Consider the following 25,462-nt stretch of genomic DNA (forward strand, 5'->3'; position numbering starts at 1 on the left):
CGGCCTCCATCACAAGGCCGCAGTCAGTCAGAGGTGTGTGTGTGTGTGTGTGTGTGTGTGTGTGTCTGTCGTCACCGGACTGAGAACAATAACCAGTTTGCATGTAGGCGGCCGGCATCAGTTTGGTTTCCAGGCAAACACAGCACAACGGCACAAAGACGTCTCCAACGGGCGTTAATGAAAGTGTTGATTCATATTTGTTATTTTTGTGACTGAATAAATGACACAGTGTGCAGCCATGCAGCCTGTGCATGTGTGTGTGTGTGTGTGTGTGTGTGTGTGTGTGTGCGGTAATGCTTCTGCATCTGTAGTGGAGTGAAACTGTCAAAAAAAGTGATGTAAGACTGAAACCGTGCAGCAGTGGGAAGTGTCAGTGCTGTCAGTCGTCGTGTGTGGACAGGAAGGAGAACAGAGAAGTTGTGTCTCGCTGACAGTAGCTGACAACTCAGTGACACTTTCCACTTAAAACAAAACAAGTTCTATTGCGCTCCCGCCGGTTTTACCCTCTCTGCCGTGCACGTGGCTCAAAACACAAAAAAACAGGAAGTTCACAATATCAGAGTAAAGCAATGGGCAGATGCAAGAAAAAGTTTCTCTTAACATTGCCAGAGGATTTATTTTTAACATTTTTATTATTTTCCAAGAGAATAATTCACGAATCTTGAGGAAAAAAATGTATAAAACTCAGATCCAATTAATTTAAATGGGATTTTATGTCGTTTTAAAGAAAACAGGGAAACACAACAGATACACAAAACATGCTATTATAATAAAAATCATTAAAGTCAAACTCAAGGTATACGATATCATTTCCAATTAAAACGTTTTATATCCAACAACAGGTTTATAACATACTAACACAGCTGTAAACCTTGAGTGGATGCTGTGCTATAAACACAAAGAATGACAATATCATAAAACACAGCTGTAATAAAATGAAACCTGTCTTCAGGGGATTTCTTTACGGCTCCACACACCTCACTGTGTTTATGAAGCATTTACTGGATGTTTTATTTAAGATGCTCTTTATAACCTGAACGGACAAACCTGATGTGTTTGTGTTGCGTCGTAAATCCCAGTGTGTAACTGGTCTGACCCGCGAGTGACCCACTTAACCCAGTGATTCATTCAGGGGGAGAGTTGCTGAGCGCTCGTTCTGCTGCTGTGATGACATTTAAGACTCGGTTTTAAATATTCACTTCAGTGCAATGACACAATCATTTCCTCTGGTTTTAACGGAGGCCTCCGAGTAACAAGACTCGATAACTGCTTTCAACAGGATTTAAAGTTGCTCATAGATTGAAGGTAAGACTGAGAGTGAACACAGGACCAGAGCTTTTGGGAATAGAGGCTTAACCTTCATTATAGCTCTGTTGATGCTGAGTTGGTTGTGGTTCAAAGGTCAAAACATACTTTGATTGTAGCACAGTCACGGATTTCACCTAATTCTAGTTATTAAGCATTAATTTAGCTAAACCAGGATTCATCCCATCAGCAGCTAAACGTTTGTCTCCTTGTCTCTGCGGTGGAGGAGAAACCTTTTCTCATGGAGGCTTGTGTGCACAGTGGCTCCGGGCCCCATGTTAGGTCATTGTTTTTAAATCTGAGCTCAATTAGAGATATGAATGAGAAGCGTTTACTCACGACGGCTGCTGCTGTGTTCAATCATGCATTCTTCAGGGTTACTCACACAGGATGGACAGGTTTCATCAATTTATAAAACATGAGTTTAAGGTTATAAGTTTTGGGGATGAGCACCTTGTAACTTGGTTTTGAGAAGTGCTGTATAAATAAAAACACTATTAAATCGTTCTCAATCCTGTCAGATGCATCCACTGCCCTCAAGACCGAGGCCCAAAGCGGAGAGTGGGTACCCCCCCCCCCCCCCCCCTTTCACCTTGTTTCAATTAGATCCGTCCTCTAGTTTTCCATAATCCTGCAAACAAACAGCAATGGAAACACAACCTCCTCAGCAGAGGTAACGATTAAACAACAAAACCACAAACTCTCACCACACGCTTCTTGAGTTGCAGTTTATAAACACAGGAGTCCATACCTTGTCAAACAATAACTGTGGAAACACCGATGAAGAGTTTCTGAAATATTTATTTGAGGGATTAGAACAGACGACTGCAGCAGGGCTGAAGTGCAGCGTTCTAGACAGTGAGCCCTGCGGCGTCTACAAAGCCCCGCGACGCACAACAGGCTACAAACAAGCACGGGAACAGTCGTACAATAATACTATGAGTGCACATTCTTACAGAATGACTTGTCTGCGGTTTCATGCTCTGTTGCTACGAGCTAAAGCTACGGTTTCTGCTAATGGCAACCGGAAAAAAACATAATACGTCAGCTCTTGGAAAACAACAGCAGGGTTATTCATTTGAAAATAACAATAAAAATCTGGATCGTAGAGAATTATACAGCTTACATCACCTCATTTAACCTCCGTCAGGATCAGTCCTATAAAACGGTAGTAGTACAGTGGCTAAGGAAATTCAAAGGACTTGAGTTAAAGTAATAAATACATGTTTATCCCCTGACCCATTCTGCCTCGCTTTAAAAATAGCATTATAAAAAACAGCTGGGGCAAAATTAGTGTTATTTATTAGCGCAGCAAATTTCCTAAACGTGCTGAAAGTCATGTAACAGTCTCAGAGATCCTCTTTTTTTAATACAATATGTTTTTGTTTTAAACAAAATCTCACTTCTTCCACATAAGGAATGTTGTCAGGCAGCCAAACTGTAAATATGGCATTTGTTAAGTTTCTCTTTTTATTTATTTCTTGGCAACGTGCTGCTCCTGAGCTCCACCTGTGCACGCAGCAGCCTCAGAGTGTAATTCCTCTGGAGGTCAGAGCGCTGCACCTTTCAACACCTGAGATTCACGTTCCGTCTTTAAACATACATCACGTCTAAACATCCTCAAACTGTTCTCTTGGTGCAGAATTGAACTGTAAGACCTTGCTGTTTTTTTACAGTAGTGACAGTTAAGTGTATAAATGTTTAAACATGGCAAAAGAAAACCTGGTTGAAATAGTGATCAAACTGTGGGAATGCTGGATGTGGTGCTGAGCAAACACAATACATTTCACATGTGTAACCAGCATTTGTAACATTTGAAACCGTGGGATCCAGGAGTGCTGGGAGCGGGTCGGCACAGGGGGGGAGACGGGAGAACGGGAGGCTGGTCGTCTCAGGTATGAACGCACGGGTGGGGAAGAGAAGAAGAAGAAGAAGCTACAAATAATACTGTGGCTGATGGTCAGTGGTGTGTAGAGCAGAGGGATGAGGCTGAGGGGGGACAAAGGTTCAGGGCTGGGTCACGGCACTGGGCTCCTTGTCATAGATGTAGCTGCCCACACCGCCAGTGTTCACGCCTGGAAAAACCACAGGGAGAGCAGCGGGTGTCAGGGGTGAGAGAGAGAGGAGGGCGAGAGGAGGCACAACAAGAGCAGGAGAGGCTGCAGAGCGAGTCCTGGAAGGAGTCTTCTCAAAGATCAACAAGCTGCACACACACTGTTGAAACGACACTACTGCTGAGGAACATGTATTTTGTGCAGCTCGCATCAAGTGCTCACACACACAAACACACACAACATTCTGTTTCAAGTGTAGCTGATAATTAGTGGGTGGACAGCACCCCCTAGCGGTTACCTTTGGGCCCGAAGAGAGTAGCATAGCATGGCTTGTGGCAGTAGGGCTGGCCGTCATGCTGGAGTAGAAAATAAAAACATGAACACAAAGACAGGTTTATTTTTAACAGGTCACATAAAAGCCAAGGTTTGAAAAGCTGTAAAAGACTTTGATATACTGGCTGCTTGATGAACACAGAAGAACCTGTAACATTGTAGAGCACAGTGAAAATAATATGAGAGTATTACAAAATGAAGTATTTGGACTTCTTACTTAAATATCTCAAAATATCATAGATTTCTCCAAATTTAATTTCATGTGCTTTGTTTTCATTTGTCATTCGTGTTTTTGTGCTCATAGAATATTTGTATTATTTGATTCCTGGATAATTAACTTGAACTATGACCTTGATGATGAAACATAGCCTCACTAGATTGAGCCATAGACTGTAAATAAAGATAAACGATGAATCTCCACTTCTTCCCATTATCCAGAAATAAAGCCAAATCTATCCCCGATACAAACGCCGCCATCTTGCACTGATGATGTCATCTGGAGCCAGCGAGGTACTGAGGATACACTTACTCAACCAACCTCGAGTCAGACTCAACTGTCATTCATAAAGTTTTGCTCGGTATCACAGCATCAATCTATCCATGTTCCATCCACTAACATGGAGTAGGCAGGATCTTTTCCCTTTAGTCAAGTAAGCCACCAGGGGGCGTATTCATATCTTTATGTACAGTCTATGGACTGTTCAGGTAAACCTGCCAGCACTTCCTTTGTCTATTGGTCTTTTCAGTCTTACACACTTTCTACCCCCCCCGGCTCTTTTCTCACCTCTGCGTGGCTGCCAGCAGAAAGAGTCTTGCTGCACCTCTCACAGCGCAGACAGGGTCGATGCCAGTCTTTGCCCAGCGATGTCACCTTCTCAGCTATTGTGAGACACACACACATACAGACACAGACACACACAGACAGATGTGAGACACCATGTCAACCACTTTGCGGGTTCACACCTATCACTTCAACCTCTTTCCCTCACGGGTGTGTCCACTGTGAGTGTGGAGCTACTCACCAAAATACACCTTCTTGTTGCATCGGGGGCAAAGGTTGGCCTCTCCGGAAAAAGTGGTGATGCCGCCAGCTCCTTAAACATTACACACACACACACATAAGTTATACACACATACATTACACACACACACATTGGAACACTGGAGAAGCTGGAGGAAATCCAATGTACTAATAATATGAGAGGGGAACAGAAATTGAACAGCTTTTAAATATGTTGTTACCAATTTAAATCTACTAGTCTCCAATTTAAAACACTTCTCTCACTCCGTCTTTTTTGTTTGATTACATGCAGTTCCGTCCTGGGACCTGCAGGTGGAACCGAAACACAAAGACTGGTTCACACTCCAGCAGCCAAGAGAGTGGAAAACAGTCACTAAGTGAAAACTGCACTGCAGAGATCAAGTCAAAGTCAAACGAATTGTTGATACGATTTTCTTGTTGCTAGCACTGTGTATGTGTGTGTGTGTGTATGTGTGTGTGTGTGTCCTGGGAAATCCCAATCTATGAGCAGGACAAAGTTCCCCCTCAGTTCCCAGGAGACTTCACGTATCGATGTTGTTATCACAGAGTCAGCAGCAGCTTCCTTTCTTGTTGAAAACACCCAAATGTTCCTGGGACCCCTCCCCCCCGACTGAGCAGCTTGTTCACATCAACACTTGCTGATAAAGTCACGATGTAAAGTACGTGCGACATGACAACACCATCGTGTTCCTCTCTCACCTTTCGACGCAGCCTTTGGTGCGAACACTCGCTTCTCCTCGGCTTTGGGGACTGACTCCCCTCCAGAGGGGTTGTTGTTGGCTGGAGCATCATACACGTAAGAGCCGGCTCCACCGATGTTCACACCTTAAACAGACAGAGTCCAGAAAAAGAAAACAACAACAACAAACAAATCAGTATTGATGCATTCAAATCTGAACTTCAACTGAGTAGGTCGACCCCAGCTTTATAGAGAAAATATATCTAACTAAAATTATTAAAGTGAATAACTTGCTTGATATATAAACATTGACATTAAAATAAATGTTTCATAAATGACAAAGGCCTAAATAGATATTTAATTACATTGAAAAAAGTGTTTCTATTTAATCACAAAATAAAAATTTGTGCAAGCACCTTTCATCAGTAGCAGTTATACCAGTGAATATATATAAAGAACTTAAAACACTGAAATATTAACTTGCTTTGAATCGTTGCTTACACTTTATTATGGAATAATGTTTTTAATGTATGTTTTTATTTTGTGGATATTTGTGAGTTTTGGCTGACTAGGTCTTTTTCTTCTTAGTTTAGATGACTGAATTGAACCTTATCACCTATAATTATTTATTATTTAAGTACTTTATACTTCTAAAACTGTCACACATGAGACAAAAAAAGCATTATGTGTGTAATACAAAGACATGTAATTCACCTTTGGGCCCAAAGAGGGCAGCGTAGCACGGTTTGTGGCAGTAGGGCCTTCCGTCGTGCTGAGGGAGAAGCACCGTGACACACAGATTAAAAACACTCAAAAGACTTGTAAAGGATTAAAAGGGGAAAAAAATCCCAATGACGCACATGAGAAAATTGAACCATTAAGTCCATGAGAAATCCTATTTCACACATTTTTCTGACATCATATTTTTAGGTTATGGTCTTCTTTTTACGCTAATGGAAATAAATGTGTCTAAAAAGGGAAACGGGTCAGTTTTTCTTTCCAGCTCACTGCTTCATGATGATGATGTCACTGTCACCGGTGGCTCCAACACATAATAATGACTCCATCTGTATCTAAGAGAAAGGTCTGTGTTGATGAAGCCATCGCCACGCCTCAGTGCAGCCCACATGACCGGGTGCCACTCAAACAGGAAGAGAAAGAAAATCCTGTCTAAGACATATATGGCCTGCCGCTGCTAGTGCATGCTGGGAATGTGGCGTTCACTGGGAACGACCCAGCTTGGGTGAGGGATCAGGGCTGAGTTCCAAGTGTGGCCACTGGTCCAGAGCCCGATGCCCATACATGAGAGGAGGAAGCAGGGCGAGATGCCAGGCCCTGGGTGGTGAAGGGAAGAAGTGGGCGCTAAACAAGAGACACTTCTGCTGTGGCCACGTGAGCTCCTCCTCTTCCTCCTCCTCCTCCTCCTCATCCACCTCCACCTTAATAATGCATCGACTGTGACCAGCTACTTCTAAAGCAGCCTCACACGACCCTGTTGGACATTTATGAGATCCATGGCGGCAGAGCACTGATGACTTTCTCAGGACAGGACACACAGAGCTTCATTGTGAAGAGGAGCGTCTGGTTGGCGTCCCTGCACAGCATCACTGAGGCTTTGGCTTTGAGAAACATAAAGGAGGCGGACAGACCTTAAAAATGGATTATCCATCGCTGCAGCACAGCCCACTCTGTTCCCAGCATTAAACTTCCCACATCCTGACACCTGGATCTGTCTTCTCCATTTATTCTTCTGTATGTTCTGACTTCTGCACTCCAGAGTCTTGAGTATAACTTACTTAAAAAATAGGTTTTGGTTTTCAGAGGTGTCAACATTCAGGTTCCTCTTGAAAAAGTCCCCAGAAATACAGTGAGCAAGACTCTCATCTTTCTAGTGAGGCGCCTTCATGCGGCTCATTACTGCCCCCAAAGGCCAGAGGCCCACACTGAAACTTCACGTAGGTAAGAACAAACAAAAGGTTAAAAGATGAAAGTCTGGGGGTGTGAAGTTAGAAAGAAGTGATTTCATTAAAACCTCCATCTCTCACTCTTCCGCTCTGCTTCAGGTTCGCAGGTCAATAGGCTGAGTTGCATTATGGGTAGTGTGGGCACCAGGATTACAAAAGGAATAAAAAAAGAGGATGTCTTGTTGTAACCAGTCAGACGATGTTATGAGTTGTTTAACATTCTAAATATGATGATAAGGAGGAAAGATTTGAAGCTACAAGGAACATGTTGTTCATGATTTCTACAAACAGCAGCTGACAAGACCGTCTCACCTCAAGGTCCATTGAAAAGCTTTTCTGGAGCTTTCAGTCACATCACGTTTTCTTCCTGAGCAGATGTTTACGTCTCACTTGTCCTAACACCTTTAACTTTCTTCATTTACAGACTCTCAACAAGTCACGACATGTCTGAGCTGAACAGGTGCTGCACAGCGGTGGTCTGACTCGCCGGATGAGGACTGTGACCCCTCGCTGTTATTTCTAGGCATCATTCTCCTCCTCCACTTCCGGCCTGTTAACATTTTCAAAATCTTCGCTGTGGGAAAAAACAACAACAACCTCTGGACTCGTAAGCTACGTGCTGAAAATGGCAAATTTGGATCAAGATTCGTTGCAATCAAACTATGAAATACATGTTGTTGTGTTTTTTTGTGGCGTCTTATTGTACAAGCCATAACGTTTCATTCCCCCCTATAGCAGAGAGCTAATGGGGGCCTGTAGAGCGCTCCCCTGACACAGCGCTGTGGAGATAAGTCTGGTAATGCGAGACTAATACAGTCACGATCATTTAGGGTCAACAGTCGCGACTTGTCACCTTGTCCGTTCCACCCTGGCTCTCTGCCACCAGCCTCTGAAAGCTGCCCCCCCCCCCCCCTCCCACCGGACTATTTCTAGAGGAAGCAGCCATTACTGCTCAGAGGTTCAAGACCTTCTGCGTACCAGACCCCGGGATGACATCAACACTCCCCCAGACAATCTCACAGATGCTTTACATCCGTACATTTCTTACTTCAAATCTAATGTCTCTCAGCCTCACTCTGTTTCCATGATGCTCAAGTTTTATCTACTGAAGTCAGGCTGGTGGAGCGGCGCTGCATTGGATTTGGAAGCTGTCCGGGGGGAAAGAGAGCGAGAGAGAGAGGTGGTGCTGAGAAGGTGCAGACCTCGGTGGAGATTGTGCGACTACGTTACCGTTAATCGCACTAGAGATTACACAGCATCCTTCGGGTTCCGCAGGGGAATTCTGCACAAAGAGGCTGAGATCACATCCTCCCCGCACAGAGGAAAGAGGCGGGAGACTCAGAAGTGATATTCAGTCGTGTACAAGAGTTGAATCTTTGGCTGGGTTCATGGAGGACAAACTAAAAAGGAGCACGATAAGAAACTCCCTGAGGAGATGGTGCCAGATAGTGAGCAGGGCTCGATCAGGGGTTACAGACGGCGGGAGTCTGCGTTCAGACGCGATGCTGCAGTTTGATTATTCAGAGGAAAACGGAGATGAAAGCGACTCAGCCTGTCGCACTGAGGGGGTTAAAATTCCCACAAAAGAAAAATCATATTGACAGACGCTACCAGGGAGGAGAAAGGACACTCTGCAATTTCCTGTATGAAATGCACATGGTCTGTGAAATGAAATAACCCGATGAGAGTCAATACATATCAAGGTGGTAATAGTTTGTCAGATTTCATAATAACAGGCAATGAACTCAGGGACAGGGTTTGTTGACCTTTGAACTCTGTGTGGTTGACACTGATATTTAGATAGGTTTGGAGGGGTAGAAGAAGAAAAGCAACATAATTGAATGAACACGGGGGGGGGGGGGGGGGGAATCTATGAAGTCAACTCAGAAGCCATTTACTGGAGGTTGTTAGCTCCGCCGAGTGCACAGCATGTTAACATGAATGGACTGAGCAGCATGTGACCTCCAGCCTCAGGCGGTGACGTCTCATTAGTCAGACAGAGGTGAGTCTGCGTGCACAAGGCAGTACAGGCCAGTATGAGTCCACATCACAGCCCAGCAGTGGCGGCTGGTGACATTTTTTTTTGGGGGGGCGCACTTGGGCGGCGCGGTTTAAATAGCCCACCGCAATGAGAAAAAAAAACTGAGGTTTTGATTAGAATATTAAAAAAAACATAGCTTTATTTCAATAACATACAGTGCTCAACACTAGTATCCAACAACAATAACAATAACCTGTTACTTTGGGCATGACAGTTCAGAGCAGAATGGTAGGGACATAGGTAAGAGACATTGGGTAGGGTTTCAGAGATGAACAGAATAAAAAAGGTGCCCACACCCTCACACGAAAGAGGTTTAGAGCAGAAGAGACATAACATTTTACATTTGTTGTTTGTCAAGAGTAGGCCCTACTACTTGTAAAGAAACTTAGCCCTCCTCTCTTTCAAGCCGGCAAATCTCTCTATCACCTTCTGGTTAAAGTCAATCATGTCTGTGACAAGCCTTTTTTCCATTGAGAGCATGGCTAAGGCATTCAGTCTGTCCTGAGTCATTGTGTTCCTGAGAAAGGTTTTAACCCTTTTCAGTGTTGAAAAACACCTCTCAGCCTCAGCAGTGGCCATGGGAGTTGTGATGATGATTTTAAGCAGTGTTTCTGTCTCTGAAAATACCTCAGAAAGGTTATTGTCTTTGAACAACTGGTAAAGATCCACAGCACCACGACAGGTTCGGAATTCTTCTGAGCCATAGATGAGGGTAAGCTCTGTCTTCAGCCTACTTCCATCGAGCACAGGGTAGGCCTTCAATGTTGTGGCCAGAGCAACTTCAGGGAATGCATCGAGGTAGTGGTCAAACTGGGGGCTGTCCAGTAAGGTGGCACTGATGAGGTGGTCCTTGAAGGCAAAGCGTTCCTTGGTGTGTCCAAGTATGGTGTCGCATACCTACAGATAAATATAGAGAGAGACAGACAGATAAGGTGTGGGGCATTTAGATGCTAATAACCTTTGACTTCAACCATCTTGTCCTGGCTGCAGACAAAAGCCAACAATCAGAGTCTAACAGCTCTGGCTCTAGACACACAAAAGCCAGGAACTAGCCTGGTGCTATGAAACACACACACCCCCACTCCATGACACACAAAAGCCAGGAATTAGGTCTGATGGCTCATCAACATTTCGAATTGGTATTTTAGATAAAGTATAGTCTGATATGATATCCACACAAATCTCACAATTTCCAACATGTGTTCTGCTGTGGGAAAGACAAAACATTGAACTTTAACACAGGCATCTGCTGATTTTGACACTCACCTCTGTGGCAATCCTTTTAAGCTCATCTTGATCGATAGCCCGGCGCTTCCTCGGCTGCTCAGAGCCACTCCTGTGCTCCACCACCATTGCATGGACTGAATCTCTGTAAATAAAAATAATAATAATTTAAATATCACATTTGTCTTATTACTATGGTTAATGTAAAATAAGAATGTTATGACTAAGCTTACAGAATAATAACAATAATGAAATTACCTGATTTTTTGTATGTCCTCTTGGAACTGCTGGATGCAGCGATTTATATAGACTGAATCTATGTTTCTGTTCTGGAGCTTGGCATAGAGAATGTCCACGTGTGGCATTATCCGATGAAACAGTTTAAGGAAGAAGTTGAAATCAGGATCCTCCAGTAGCCTGATGTGGCCTCCTGCTTCGTGGCTGGTCTTGTCATCAAAGCCATCTGATGCTCGAATTCTTTCAAAGCAGTCAATGAGGTCATCTCTGTGCTCAAACACAGTATTGACGGCACGGCTGTGAAAGTTCCACCTCACATTGCTGGCCGTTGGCAGTCTTGAAAAGAACGCAGCTAATCCACCCAAGTCAGAAAAAAAGTTCTTGACTTTAACAATGTGAGAGGTGGCCTGTTGCATTATAAGATTGAGCTGATGGGCATAGCAGTGGATATAGTGGGCAGTTGGGTAGTCGTCCTGGATTCTCTTCTGAACACCTGAAGAGGTACCCCTCATTACACTGGCACCGTCATATGCCTGGCAGATGAGTTTAACTTTCTGCTCACCTGGGAGGATGGCAGCAAGGCGTTCTTTTAATGCCATGGCAATGGTCGCTGCTGTAGCTGACTGCAGAGGGATGAACTCAAAGAATCTTTCCTCCAGGTTAGCACCATTTAAGTAGCGAAGCACAAGCACAAGCTGGGTTTGTGTGCTAATATCCGTGGTCTCATCTGCTTGGATCGATAGAAAATCGCTGCTTTGAATCTCGCTTATGATCTTTTCCCTAACAACAGCCAGCATACAGTCAAGAAGTTCATTCTGGACCGTTTTGGATGTTCCCTTGAACACAGTCGCGCTGTCGAGATGGTCTTTCAGTGCACCGTCGAGTGAGGCAACAACGTCCACCAAGCCACGAAATATCCCTGGGTTATCAGAGCTCTCGCTCTCATCATGACCACGCAGTGCCAACTCAAATGCACCACAGAACTTAATACAGTCTATAATTCTTGAGAGAATGTGCCTGTTCTTCCTTACTTCCTCATTGTGTTTACGGATGCCAATTCGGTACCCTTCGTCGAGCTGTTCCGCTATACTCAGTCTCCCAAAGAGACTTAGCTTCATGCTGTTAGTGAGATGGCAGCGAGACGATTCGTGTTTCTTGCATTTCTGGGTGAAGTGCTTTAGATCCCTCATCCCCGTTGTAGTCCAGAGTATTTCAGTCCCAGTACATTGGAACAACAAGCAGGGGAAACAAAAAAACGCATTACTCACTGCACAGCCCGCTAACCAGCTCCGGTTAGCATAAAGGCTGGAGGAGAAGCTCCGCTTGTAGGTTCTTCCGCGGTCAGTGCTTATCTGTTCAAGTTTTAAATCCGGACGGTCAGGTCCCATTTCTTTTAGTTTCTTTTTATCGACATCCGATCGTCGATTGAATGGTGTTCTGTGAATAGCTACAATAGAGTTTTCATTCGCCATACTCTCAGATTAAAACAAGTATCTGCTAAGTGCTAACTATGCTGCACCTTTAGATATGTGATGTGAGGGAATCACAAAAGGTCTCTGATTGGACAGTCCTGTTAGAAACCCTTTCATTGGCTGTGGGCGCAAGGTACGTGCGCCCATGGCTCGAACTGTCATCCGCCAATGAGAACTGTCCTTGCTCAAATGTTCCTGCCCCTTTTTTTGGCTTCCATAGACTTCCACTTGACCGGCGCCCACAGGGAGGAGTGGCTTCTCTCTCAGTGACGTTATCGTATGTTATCATTCAACGAATGGCAATATATTATATTTGGTCACATTTAAGTGGTTTTTGACAGGGGCTTACGGTCTCCGGCACACATTTAACGCTTTAAAACAGTACATTTCTTATTAAATTATTTGATATATAATGTTTTTTGACATGTCATTTTTTTTTTTTTTTTTTTTCATCTCAAAATTGTAGGGTGGGCGGCGCCCCAGCGCCCTGTATTGACGCACCGCCACTGCAGCCCAGTACCAAGAGGCTGGGCCCCTTTGGACTTCTAATATCTTTAATGAATGGATTCTGATGCATAGGGCCATAGGATAAGTAATTGAGAGTTTACCACTAACTTTAAGTTAGTGGTTCTGACGCTTTATGACATGTGAAGGGTGGTCATGGGGCTGTGTGGCCTAGTGGTTAGAGTGGTGGCTCTCCAACAGGAAGGTTGCTGGTTCAAACCCCACTCTCACCCATCTGCATGCCGAAGTGTCCTTGGCAAGATACTGAACCCCTAATAAATGTTGAGTGTTTTAATTGTAAGTCGCTTTGGACAAAAGCATCAGCCAAATGACATGAAAAAAGTGTGAGACTATATATAAAGGTTTCTGGATTCTCACAGATTGGAAGGGGTGTAAGTCATCTCAAAAGGAGGGATCAGATATTTTATTTTCTTACCCTGTTATGAGAATACGCAGCTGATTTGGCATTTCACTCCTAATACATTGTCAGAAAGTTCTAAACACAAAGAATCAGGACCAGAGATATTATTTTTTTAGTCAATGATTCCCCAAATCCCAATTTGAAGACACTTAAGACAACAAACCACGTTTGGATAAACTGAAAACATAATAGAGATTTATCGATGATGAAAAAGTTGTGTTGTCGAATGAAGAATGAGCCTAATGTGTGACCGCACTGCAGTGTCACTGTGTTGCACTGACCTCAGCATGGCCTCCGGCGGTCAGGAGCTTGTTGCAGCGGTCGCACTTGAGACACATCTTGTGCCAGTCTTTCCCCAGCGATGACACTTTTTCAGCTGAAAGACAATAGACAAGAGACAAGAGGCAGAGGAATGAGTTCACGTGGATTCAAATAAAGCAGGGTTTATGTGCTTTCCTCTGTTGTGTTGGGCTTTGTGTGCGTTATAATGCTAGTGGAATGACGTCCCGTCATTGCCTCATCGCCACAATAACGATTGGCCTGTGCCCTGAGCCACGATGGAAATCCTGTCATTGTACCAACCCACTGATTGTTTTCTGGTGGGGTGGGTTGGGAGCGGGGGTGGGGAGACTGGGAATGCCTGTGTACCGCACAGGATGCCATCGTGATGTCATCGCGGGACAGACAGACAGTGGCGTGAGTCCCAGTCCAGCTGGAGCGGCAGGGGGGTGCCCACGTCTAACCCAGATCCTTTGTGTTACCCCTCCAAACAAACACACACACCCATCCCCCAGTTTACAGTAAACCCCCTTTTCCCTGCAGACAGCCCCTCAGCCCCATTTCCGTTCCCTGTTCTCTCCAGGCGACCACAGCGACCGCCCCTCCAGACAAGCAGAGGACCCTAATTATACACGTTCCAATAATAAACCTCTGCTGCTTCCACACAATGGGGCCTAAGGAGTCGTGCAGGCAGCCGAGGAAACACCTTCTCTTATCGAGGTGCGGCACAAACAGACGGATGCCGGAGTTGGTTTCCTACACAAACATAGGCACACACGTACAGAATGTGTGCAGACGATCTTCCTCCATGTTCCATAAAGTAATGTCAAATTCCTGCATCGGCATCAGGAAGCATATTAAATCATATAGGTCACATGTGAGAGACAGCTGGTTTCACCACAGAACCAGTATCGCATGAGTGTTTATCTCATAAGACCTCAGAAACCAATTATGTTTGTGGCCATCATGTGGAAAATGCTTCTCAGCAACTCTGAAGTAAATCCGTCAACTCCCTGCAGCGACGTGTTTACTCTCCAAACAGTTTCACCCGTCACTTCTCCCTGATTATTACAACACTGAGACAAATGGCCGACAATATAGGATGGGGGGTGCGAGGTGAAGGGTGAAGCCTGGGGGGGTGCTCATCAACACTTAGGAGCAGAGGAATGCTGAGGAGGCCGAGGATGCTGCGGGAAATGTTCAATCACTGTAAACGATATTGTTCTTCAGAGTAAAAGCATGTAATAAATCAATCTGCTCTTAAATCAGAGAAAAAAGGCAGAAATACAACCACCAGACTTCACTGGAGTCAAGAAGAACTCGCTTAATGAAACTAGAAATCATCGCTGTCAGAGGTTGGTACACGAACAAAGACAGCAGCACAGATCCCATGGGGGGGGGGGTGTTCTCCGCTGGTGGAGCTCTAACCTGTGAAGTGTTGCTCTTGTCTATCTGCCGAGGGAATTCACCGCTGTTGGCACACGGATCGACAAACACCACACACACAGATTTTTCTTGGTGCTGAGTGATGCAGAAACGCTGCTGACCTACACTCAGTACTGAGCCTGAACACATCTGCATAGACAGAGGACAGATGCTGCTGCTCGTGCTACGACTCCTCTTGGTGTTACACTTTTAATCTCAATATAAGTCACTATGCAGAGAATTAACATTTTTTGCCACAATTTAAACTTGCACTAGAGGATAACCAATAAGGGGCTAATGCTAACAGCCATATATGGACCAGTATACATATTTAAAAAATTCCTACGATGCCATTAATGAACCCAAAAAAACGTTATTTAGGCTTGATATTCAAAATTAAATGTATAAAATAAGCTACCAAAGTCGGACATCTTCCCACACCGTTAGACAGCTTCACGTGATGTTCCACGACAGTATGGAAGGAACGAGCAGTGGCTCAACCCGAGTGTGAGGAGAACCATACACCTCCTCCTGACACCTCTGCTGTTAGGTTGATAAATGGACCCCGGGATCCCTGCCTGTGTGTTTTCAGAGTGTGCGTCTGTCACTGACTGACTCACGAGTGGACACACCTCCAGACAGTCCTGAAAAGTCAGTGAATGAATGGAAACAGACGTCAGAGCCTCCAGTGCGTCCTCGTTCCCCCAGTATATGACTGTGTCAGTGTGTGGAGTCACCACGTCCACAGTTTAACAGCCCCCTGTTTAAAAGGGCACTTGTTATTGGAAGAGGGGTGTGCCTGTCTGTCTGTACTATGTGTTGTGGGAGTTGTAGAGTGGGGGGGGAGGTGGAGGGCAATCTGCATCTGGCCCAGATGTTTATAACCCCAGCTCGGAGCCAGCCGCTGTGCTTATTATTCTTCATATGGCCCCGGCAGCTGAATTAAATCCGTAAGATATGTATTTGGGTTAACATTTTTACAGAGAGAGACAAAAATATAAATAAGAAGTTAAAATGACGTAATGACTGAGAACTGAGAGACAGGCATTTCTCTATTTCCCCAAATAGCTCGAATGTGGGCACAAGTGAAGCGACTGAAATGCCACCACATCATCCACCACCCCCCGAAACAACAGGAGGGTAAATGAACCCATTTGTGTAAACAAACACGCTCCCTGTTCACAGGGACGTCGCTCCGGAAACTCACATTTACATCGTCAACATTGACGAGGATGTGCCAAATCCTTTCAGTCGAGCGGCTCTCCCTCATGACATCCTGCAATTTGCCTCATTCTGAAGCACGGAACAAAGGATTCCCCTCATGTCTTAATGGAGCTGCCTTGGAAAACCCCCTCGTGAGGGTTTACAGTCTGATTTTGCTAAAATCCTTTGATGGATTAAGAAGAATATTCCAATTCCAATAATTCAGGAAGTCCTGTTGTTTTTAACAGCAGGGGGGTGGAAAATGAAATAATATGAAGCAACACCAGTATTATTAAGAAGATGACTGTTTAGTTTGGTAATCTACGATCTAAACTGATGGCAAAATAAGAAGTAAGATGTAAGTAAACATGGGGCCATGTGCAAAGAAATTCACAAAACGTTGAAATGAGTTGAAAGAATAATCCAGGCCTTGTGGAGATTTCAGATTTAAAAATTAAGACCATAATGAATTAAATTTAAGACCTAAGGAAAATCTCATTCCCATAATTAATAACACTTCCATGTACGTGAAGATAGGATGAAGCCAAAGACAGTAGATAGGCAGTAAAAGTCAAAGTGCTGTGATAACTTCTGGCTGGAATCAGTTCCATGTTGGTCTTGCTCTTAGTTTTATTACAGCATGCAAACATCTGTATTGTTGATAAAAGACTACAACATACAGAGACACTACAAACTACGCATGATGCCAGAACATCTCTCCAAAACATATTTAATTATTTAAATATTATGAATTTAAAGTCAACCATCAGATGTGTTTTCTGCTGATGAACAATGTTGTTGTTAAATGACGCCACATTGTGCCTTTTAAACCCAAAGAATAAAGCTGAGTCACGTCCTGTGAAGAGCTGATTGACACATGGATGATGCTTCTGTGGGAACAGTGAGCTCCAGGGGCAAAGAACTGGTCAGAGGTCAACACCAAAACCATATGATACCTGCACCACTGTAAGCTGCTTAACTTCATTTGTGAATTCCTGCTCTAAGCTCTTCATTCTGCGGCTGACTTCTGTGACAGCAGCGTCAATATGCTTTAAATCAGTCGGGCCGCCTGCTGCTGCTGACTCCTCTCACTGATTCAGCCCCGGTGTTTACAAATCGCCTGGTGTCACTGATGTTACTGAACATGAATCAAAGTCAAGGAGGCAAAGCTGAAACCACTTGACGGAGATATTGTAGAGCCTCTGTGTGACTGTCAGTCAGCCGAGGCCTCATCAATTTCAGGAGGAGTTTGTGATGAGATGTGAACCAAGAGAGCTGCAACAGAAAAGCAATAATCATGCAGAAATTGGTGTGTAAACGTTAAACACAACCACAGCTGGGGCACTCCACCCACCTCAACAAGTTGATCTGCAGCCAGGAAATTATCCAACAGGCTCAAGTGCAGAAAAACAACCTGAATTTGACGCCCCAACGAAAAAAGACATCACATTAACTCTACAATGAGCTTTACACAGGCATGAAATCAAGGGGCCACAACCCAGAAACACAGCAGGTTGTGTTGTTGAAACCCAAAAAGGATGAGGAGGCGATTTCAGGAGCTTTCATGTCACTGAACGACAAAAACAAACTTCAAAATTGTGATGGTTCATGTGTAACCGTCTTAAGAGAGACGCACAAAGATGTAAGACGCTTTTACCGAGCATGAGGGTTGATCCAATCCCTAATTGAAATAAAATTGTACAGGTTAGAACATAACTCATGATCGGTTTAATGATAAGGAAAATGTTTGACCCCAAATTTAGGTCAAGTCTCTTCGTAACGTTCATGATGTAATCACTGTTATTGTAAATATTTCTAAATCTCGCTTGGCCGGTTTCTCTTCTGCTGCACCCTCTGGTAATGTCAACCCATCTGCTCTGCATTTCCCATAATAAACCCGTCCAAAACACACACACACACACTGACACACAAACACACATTGCCTCCATCCGTCAGTGACAGCTGAGTCCAAGCGGGTGTTTTGCTCCTTTGGCATTTGTCACAGCAGTGTGATAACGACACGTCCTAATAAACACGGTGCACCTGACTCAAAGTCAGAGCAGGAGTCAAACACGTGAAGTGAAAACCCTGGTTCCTGTCTCCAGAGAAATGCATGAAAAGGAAATAACAAGCCTGTGTTTCCTCCTCTGCATCCTCTTACTATTCTGCTCTTTGCAGAACAAACACCCTCAGGATTTGTGCTCTTTCCCCTCAACGTAAAGACAATAGGCATTCAGTCTGGCCGGAGAACTCCCACCTCACAGAGGGAAGTGGCTGGGAAGGAATTCTCATTGGAAACTCAGTCATCACAAGCTTTTTTCTATTGTTTTATCGAGTTATCTAATTGTACTTTTTATATCAAAATCAACTTACTTTCAAGACTAAGAGGCAATGTCAGAGAATTTAGGAAATTAGGAAACCAAAGCCTAAAATGGTTAAATGCTAAAAGCAGATGTTTGGCCTCATCTTTGTCAACTGACTGATCTTTTTAACACGACTGTGCAGGAATTGTATGAAATTCAAAACAACTGCACATGATCTATAATCCATCCAGACTTGATTTATGAAAATGGGTTTTTTGCTTTGCTTGCTCTGTGTTAAAAGTAGGTTGACCCCCCATCAGTGATGTGAACATTAGAATTGATTTGTTCAGGGTCAATCTGTGCATGTGGCTTCCTGTGGTGCTCACAGCGACTGTGCTGGGTGCAGCCCGATGCTGAAGAGCCTCTAGGAATCAGGCCTCTGGATCCATCTCTCCCTGTGGCTGATGCAACGCCGTGGCAAAACTTAGCTCTGGAGGTCGTCTGTCGCCTCAACCAAGGCGAGGTTTCCTCCCGAGGCTTTCTCCCTTTTCTCTCCCCCAAGAATGAAAGAGGCCGACCTTGTGAATTCACCGACTGACGCAAATGGGCTGCAGTTAACTCGCATCCTGTCTACGCTGGTCAGAGCAGCCGCAGGCAAAGCTCTACTCCACACTCCCTGGCTCTGTGACTTGTTCGCCCTCCCTGAACCCCTGAGCCGGCTTGCCCCCCCCACACCACAGCTCTTCTCGCACCGCTCAGGACAATGTGTCCCAGCCACAGGGACATCAAAAAAGATTCAGTGTGCATGACTTGCTCACAGAGTAGTGGACCATGTCTTCAAAAGAGGAAGCAGGTCTGTTATTGGTATAAGTGCACCTTCAGATGGAGCCTATGGAAATTGGATTATCATTCAGGGAAGAGTAGACATCATATGACAGGAGGAAAAAAACGTAGCAGAGCTTTTCTCTCCCTAAAGTAAAATCATCTGAGTCTTGTAAAGTGGTGTAATTAAATTAACTGATTCTACAGAGGAGCACGGTGCCCTGAAGAGGAAAAGTAACTTTGAAGTTAGAGTTTAGGAACAACTGTGATGATATTGAACTCTCTAACAATACAATATGCAGAAATGCATTAGAATGACGTATGTATTAATCAAACAGTGTTTTAAACTTAAGGTAAGAACCCTTGATACACTGTGCTGAAGATTTTCACCTAGGAATATTTGTTGGGACGATGCTCGATTCCAAGAAATAACTTTTAGAACTGATCAGTCTTTGGGGTTAGGCCGAGGTCTGCCAGCTGAGAACTTGCCGTGTGAACGCACACAGTGAAACACAGAGTCTACCGAGTTCTTGATGAATGCTGCCTGTCTGCAGGGGACGGTCAAATCTTTGTGGATGTTTTAAAGGCCCTCTGACACAGGTGGGGCGAAAGAGAGAGAGAGAGAGAGAGAGAGAGAGAGAGAGAGAGAGAGAGAGAGAGAGAGAGAGAGAGAGAGAGAGAGAGAGAGAGAGAGAGAGAGAGAGAGAGAGAGAGAGAGAGAGAGAGAGAGAGAGAGAGAGAGAGAGAGAGAGAAGGCTGCAAACAGCCTGATAATGAAGCAGTACAAAAATACTACGGTTGAGATATTTTATGCTATGTGGTGGGAAAAATATTGTACAGATATATATACACATAGGGTAAACATAGAAGTCTTAGAGTCATAAACTTTAACTGTAAATCATTTGGATGAAGAGTAAGAGAGCAGCTTTGTTCTTTGCTGTTGTGTAATAGGTCACATCGCTGGAAGGTGGAATGGTTTCACCTGAGTTAGGGCTGTAAGGGGGGTGGGGGGGGTTTGCAGGCCAATTTGACTTTCAGCACCAGGCTTAATGTCGACTCCATTGGGGGGGGGGGGATCATATTTGTGCCTCAGAAAGCCAGAGGAGAAGGACCCTCATTGACTGGTCCACAGTAGCTGGCAGGTTATGCAATGAGACCATGCAGGAGGCAGCGACTCAAGAAATGACGTTATATAACTGACAAGGCACATTCACACAGCCCACTGGGCAGCCCTGTGAAAAACAGGGTCCTCTAGAGCTGACAGAGAAGAGGGGCAAGAGAAAAGGGTATTGTGTGGACGTTTGGGCCAAAAGAGGGATAAAGAAAAAGGAGGTGTGTGTGGGAAACACTACACCGCTGCGTATCGCGAAGCTGAGAGGGCGACGGTATTCTGCCTCAGTGGAACGGCTAACGTGCACCGAGACAGAAAGAGCCCTCTGTGAATAGAGATGTCCTCTCTCATTATAATGCATGAGGCGCTTTGAGAGTCTCCGTTTAAAGCCATCTCAACCCATTTGCCCCCGGGTTCTTATAGCTGGAAAAATAAAACCGGGGGAAGAGGAATTCAGGGCCCGAGGCAGCAGCAGCAGCGAGTGACTGATGAGGAGGAAGGAGAGTGAGAGGAATCCGTGAATGAAAGAGAAACTCACAGCAGCAGCAGAGAGCCATTACTTCACGAGAAGTTGTCCTGCTTATTCACTTAGCTGGAAATAGACAAATTGCCCCCGTTTGTCATGTATAAGAGTTTGGAATCTCTCAAGTCATTTAGTGAGTCCATGCCGTGTTGCGTTCAGGGACTCTCTCTCACACACCATCAACGTATTTCCACTGGGCCTGGTCACGAGTCAGCCAGTGGTCCCCGGTGTATTAGGAGCACATCCGCACCACAGCCACCAACAGAAGGGAGGACACAGTGTGGACATTTTAACAAGTCAGACACTTCAGAGTCATCGAGAGCCTCGTCAACAGTCAACATTTGCCTTTAGTGGTGGTAAAATTGAATCGTCACAACTATAAAAAACAGCCGCACGTAAAAAAGTAACAACCGGAAAATAAGGAAATCAAAAGAATTTTCCATCCGAGACTGTGGCTCACCGCTAACGAAGAGGAGAGTAAAATCCAATATTGGCCGACACCAGCTGGAGGACCAGGTGGGTAACTGCAGGGAGGGCCAATCAGAGCTCTGTATAGCATAGCCCACAGCCAACCACAGACACAAGAAGGGAAAATGTGAGCAGAATGGGACAGACAATTTTCTTTATCAATAGCACATGTCCCGGTGAAGATCAGACACAGGGAGTTCAAGCCTGTTTTCTCACTTCATCCTCTTCCTCCTCAGCCACTGAGGAGGAAGAGGATGTATGTAGGTGGAGATGCTGAGCTCATCCTGTGATATCTGAAATCCATCCCTGACATCATGTTGACGCTTCAGGGGCAGTGGGCAGCACTCAGACTCACACTGGAGTTCGTCTCCCTCCCTGACCTCTCCCATGTCTCGTCATTTGCTTCCCTGCCTCCCTCACGGTGACTGGAACCTAAATATTGTCATCAACACGTGCCGTCTTCATCCTCCCTGATTTCGCGTGGGCCGGCCAGTTCCACCCATGCAGCCTTCCAGTAGCAGCTCCTCATCTTCTCATTCAGCCCCGGGCGCTCTCCACCCAACAGGACACACCCGGAACCCAAAAATAACTCCACTGGGCTGGATCTCAGTACGTTACATAAAAACAACATACAACACCGAGAAGCTGTGACTCACCCGCTGCAGTGGATTTAAGGCTGCAGCACACATGAACACTCAGAAATGCATAAAATAAATCAGCACTTGTAGGAAACTGATTCCTATTCGTGCAGAATTGAAATGGTTCCACGCCAGCGACTCCGGGGACCCGAGGGACGAGCAGCAGCTGGGACGTGCGCTGTCCCTCCCGTTACGTAAGAGGACTTCCATCCACTCACATAATTGATTTTGACCCCTGTGACAGGCAGCCATGATGTGCGCTGTGAAGTGGAGAAAAGATCAGCGCAGAGGGGGGGGGGGGGGGATTTCTTTTTTGGGGCCCCGAACATAAACAGAGGATTACTCAAGGTTCGACGGGACCACAGCGTGTCGCCCCCTAAAATAAACGGGAGGAGGCTGCAGATTAATTTTTGTGTACCATCGCAATCTAAGCTCCTTTAATCTTCCTCTGTCATCTTATACACTTTCCTCTCTCTCACTGTAAACATCTGTCACAGGAGCTCGGACGCCCTACTCCTCTCTGTGACTACAGGTGTGAGTCAAAGCTCTTCCATCCAAGTGGGTGTGTGTTTTTTGTTGTTTTTATTCATCACCTTCATCACGCAAGGATGCAAAAGATGCGTGTTTACAGTGTTGTTGTCGTCCCACTGACGCAGCGTGATGTTGTGTTGCTCCTGTGAGAGAGGAGCAATCTCAGCATATGGTGCGTCTCTGCACTCTTGGCAGTTGCTCTCATCAGCAACCGTCCAAAGCCAACTGCCGGGCTTGGATGTTCACCAAACACAACAAATTAAAAAGCAGGCAACAGATCGGTGTCAATACAACATGAATCACACCATCCAGTTTTTTGTGGAAGATAGATGAGAAAGGACCAGTTTCTTGTGATGCTTGATTAAATAAAATCATATTTAATTTGAAAGTGAAAATTGGTTTAAACATTTGCAAAAGGGGATCTTTTGTTTATATTGATTCGTTTGCCTCTGCAGCTTTCTGTCCTCCCACAGTTTGTCCCTGTGAATGATTGACAGCACAAGAGACTCTTCACCTAAAATAACCACAGAAGAGCGTTGAACTTTTACTTATGCAAGAAACGCTAAAAAGACAAATGCTGGAAAGGGTTGAAATTTCTCCAAAGTGACTGAAGCTCCAATATTAACACAACACACTTCGTAAACACACAACTCATATTGTTCAGTACACAGCCAAAGTAAGTGTTTACGTTCAGAACTTTCATTTGAATATGTGGCTCAATTTTAAATCAATGTGAATTCACACTGAATAAATCTTAGTTGTGCACTTGTATTTTTATTTTCAATGAATGAACTTGACCTGCTGCAGCTCTAATTAGAACCTTCACTCACGGCATTTAGAGTGTAACATCGCAAAAACACAAATGTATACAAATAAGTTTCACTCAATTATCGATGAAGTGTGTTTGAAGCTAATGAGCATCACGAGTAAAAGTGATTCCACCGAAAACCCCGCGGCCATTACTCACCGAAGTACACCGTCTTGTCGCACTTGGGACACTTTGACGACATGTTGGGATGTTTGCGTGTCGAGTGAGAGTGAAGTCTCTGCGTGTTGTCTCGTCCTCTGTCTCGTCTCTCCCGCAGCGTGTGTCCCCAGCTCTGCTCCCGCAGCATCTATTCACGCAACGGCCGCTCATTAGCATAGCTCCGCCCCCTTGCCTCCGCGCCCCCCCTCCGTGTCTACTTCAGGTGCTGTGGGGAAATGTCAGTGTTCTGAAAATCAGCCACTCGTTCACTATTCACTCACTGTTCTACAGAGATGAATGGATTCATGCAAATGAACAATATAAATCTTCAATTTGACAACAAGTACACAGCAAAAAGTCACAACACAAGGACATGTTTCCAGGGGACCACACAAAAAGGATTAAAGTGGCTGTAGCTCAATGCTTTGTGAAGTTCCATAACCCTGATTATTTGCGGACTTCAATAACTTTTTGGGGTCCCCTGGAAACATTTGCTTGTCTGGTGACTTTTTGCAGATTTTATTTCCTTTTTAATTTAAACATGTTCCTTATGTAACTTACAGAGGTTAGATGTGAGGTTGGTTTTTATTAATTATTTGTTGCCATGAAATGGGTGATAACAGTTGAGACTGACTCACTTCTACACTTCTTTCATTCTCATTCTCCACACACTTATTCCATCACTTTTCACACAAGCACAACACAATTAATGCTTTTGAAAATATACAATGTGTACACAAGTTTTTAATTTCATAGCCTTTAATACATATTAGAGTTGTTCCCATAACCACTGGACTCTGAGTCGTGTCAGTCCCACTACCTTCTAAACACTCTAGCATTTACACATAGTGAGATAACACAGTGTACGCAGTGTGGCCTTGAGAATCTCCACTGCTGCATTGTAAGTTGTCAGTTTTCCAAGCGGCAATGAAGGCAACATTTCCTCTCTCTGTGGCCTGCCTTCCTTTTTCATATTCAGCCCAGACCAGGCGGGAAAGCTTGTGGTCCCAGTGGCTGGTCTAGTGGGGCACGTGCACACCCATTCCCCTGCTTTCCCCCTTTCCACAGGAGGAGTAGGCAGTGTCTGGTAGAATCACAATGCTCCCTTTCAGAGTGACTGACTCGCAGGAATTCGTCGGGCAAAGGAAGACGCTGAAACGTGGCTCGGGTGGATCAGCTTTCCCTGGAGAAGGGTTGTTGGCCCCATGACAGATTAGGCCCGGCCGAGGGAGACGGCTTCTGAATTTCTCACAGTCCAGTTGCATTCACTTGAGATGACTAATTGAAACACTCATTGACTGGACATTATCAGTTCTTTCAGCAGCGTCTCGTTCCACCGGGGGCCTCTCGTGGACTGCAGTGGCTGAGTTCATCTCTTTCACACGTCAGTGCTGTCTGGTCTGTTTGCCTGGGGTGACACAGTGCAGGTCCCGGGCCAGGAACAGACGCTCGGATATTTCCCACATCTGCGCACCGGCTGATTAGCGGCCGTCAGCATGTGTGCAACCGATTCCACCTTATCTCTGAGTTCATTGTTTTTAAAGACAGACCAGTCTTAACGGTCAGTGGGAGATTTAACAGCCAGTTCAGGGTGGAGAAACTGTGCAATGGGCAGATTCTGGGGAAGCCTGTCAGTTACATTCATGGCCTTTTGGGAGCCCCGAGGAAACCTTGTTTTCTTTCAACCAGAACCATGAATTATTCTTAGCATTTTTTTAGGAAGTAGAAAGTAAAAAAAAAAGGCGATCTTTGACCTTTGTCTTTCTCTGCCGAAGTCCCAGCTTTCCAACAAGTTTCATGGAAATTCACTTTGTAGTTTTCTGGTATAAACAAACAGGAGTGTTTCAAGGTATTATGGGGGCACTGAGCAAAAGGGACCTGGGGGGTTCCTGCATCAAACCTAACAAAAAAAGACA

At 44.8% G+C, this 25,462-nt stretch overlaps 2 protein-coding genes across 2 annotated transcripts; both read right to left on the minus strand.

Moving 5' to 3' along the window:
* Window positions 1-2,088: 2,088 nt before the first annotated feature.
* Window positions 2,089-23,705, minus strand: crip2 (cysteine-rich protein 2). The gene is made up of 8 exons (XM_062396893.1): window positions 23,547-23,705; window positions 13,558-13,652; window positions 6,128-6,185; window positions 5,434-5,559; window positions 4,715-4,786; window positions 4,477-4,571; window positions 3,658-3,715; window positions 2,089-3,380 (listed from the first exon to the last, which is right to left on the minus strand). The coding sequence occupies exons 1-8, from the start codon at window positions 23,692-23,694 to the stop codon at window positions 3,313-3,315; spliced, it is 720 nt and encodes a 239-aa protein (XP_062252877.1). The 5' UTR covers window positions 23,695-23,705; the 3' UTR covers window positions 2,089-3,312.
* Window positions 9,540-13,550, minus strand: LOC133961644 (zinc finger MYM-type protein 1-like). The gene is made up of 3 exons (XM_062396892.1): window positions 10,901-13,550; window positions 10,685-10,787; window positions 9,540-10,315 (listed from the first exon to the last, which is right to left on the minus strand). The coding sequence occupies exons 1-3, from the start codon at window positions 12,349-12,351 to the stop codon at window positions 9,788-9,790; spliced, it is 2,082 nt and encodes a 693-aa protein (XP_062252876.1). The 5' UTR covers window positions 12,352-13,550; the 3' UTR covers window positions 9,540-9,787.
* Window positions 23,706-25,462: the final 1,757 nt, after the last annotated feature.

The sequence above is a fragment of the Platichthys flesus genome, chromosome 10 (genome assembly GCF_949316205.1).
Source record: "Platichthys flesus chromosome 10, fPlaFle2.1, whole genome shotgun sequence".
NCBI lineage: Eukaryota > Metazoa > Chordata > Actinopteri > Pleuronectiformes > Pleuronectidae > Platichthys > Platichthys flesus.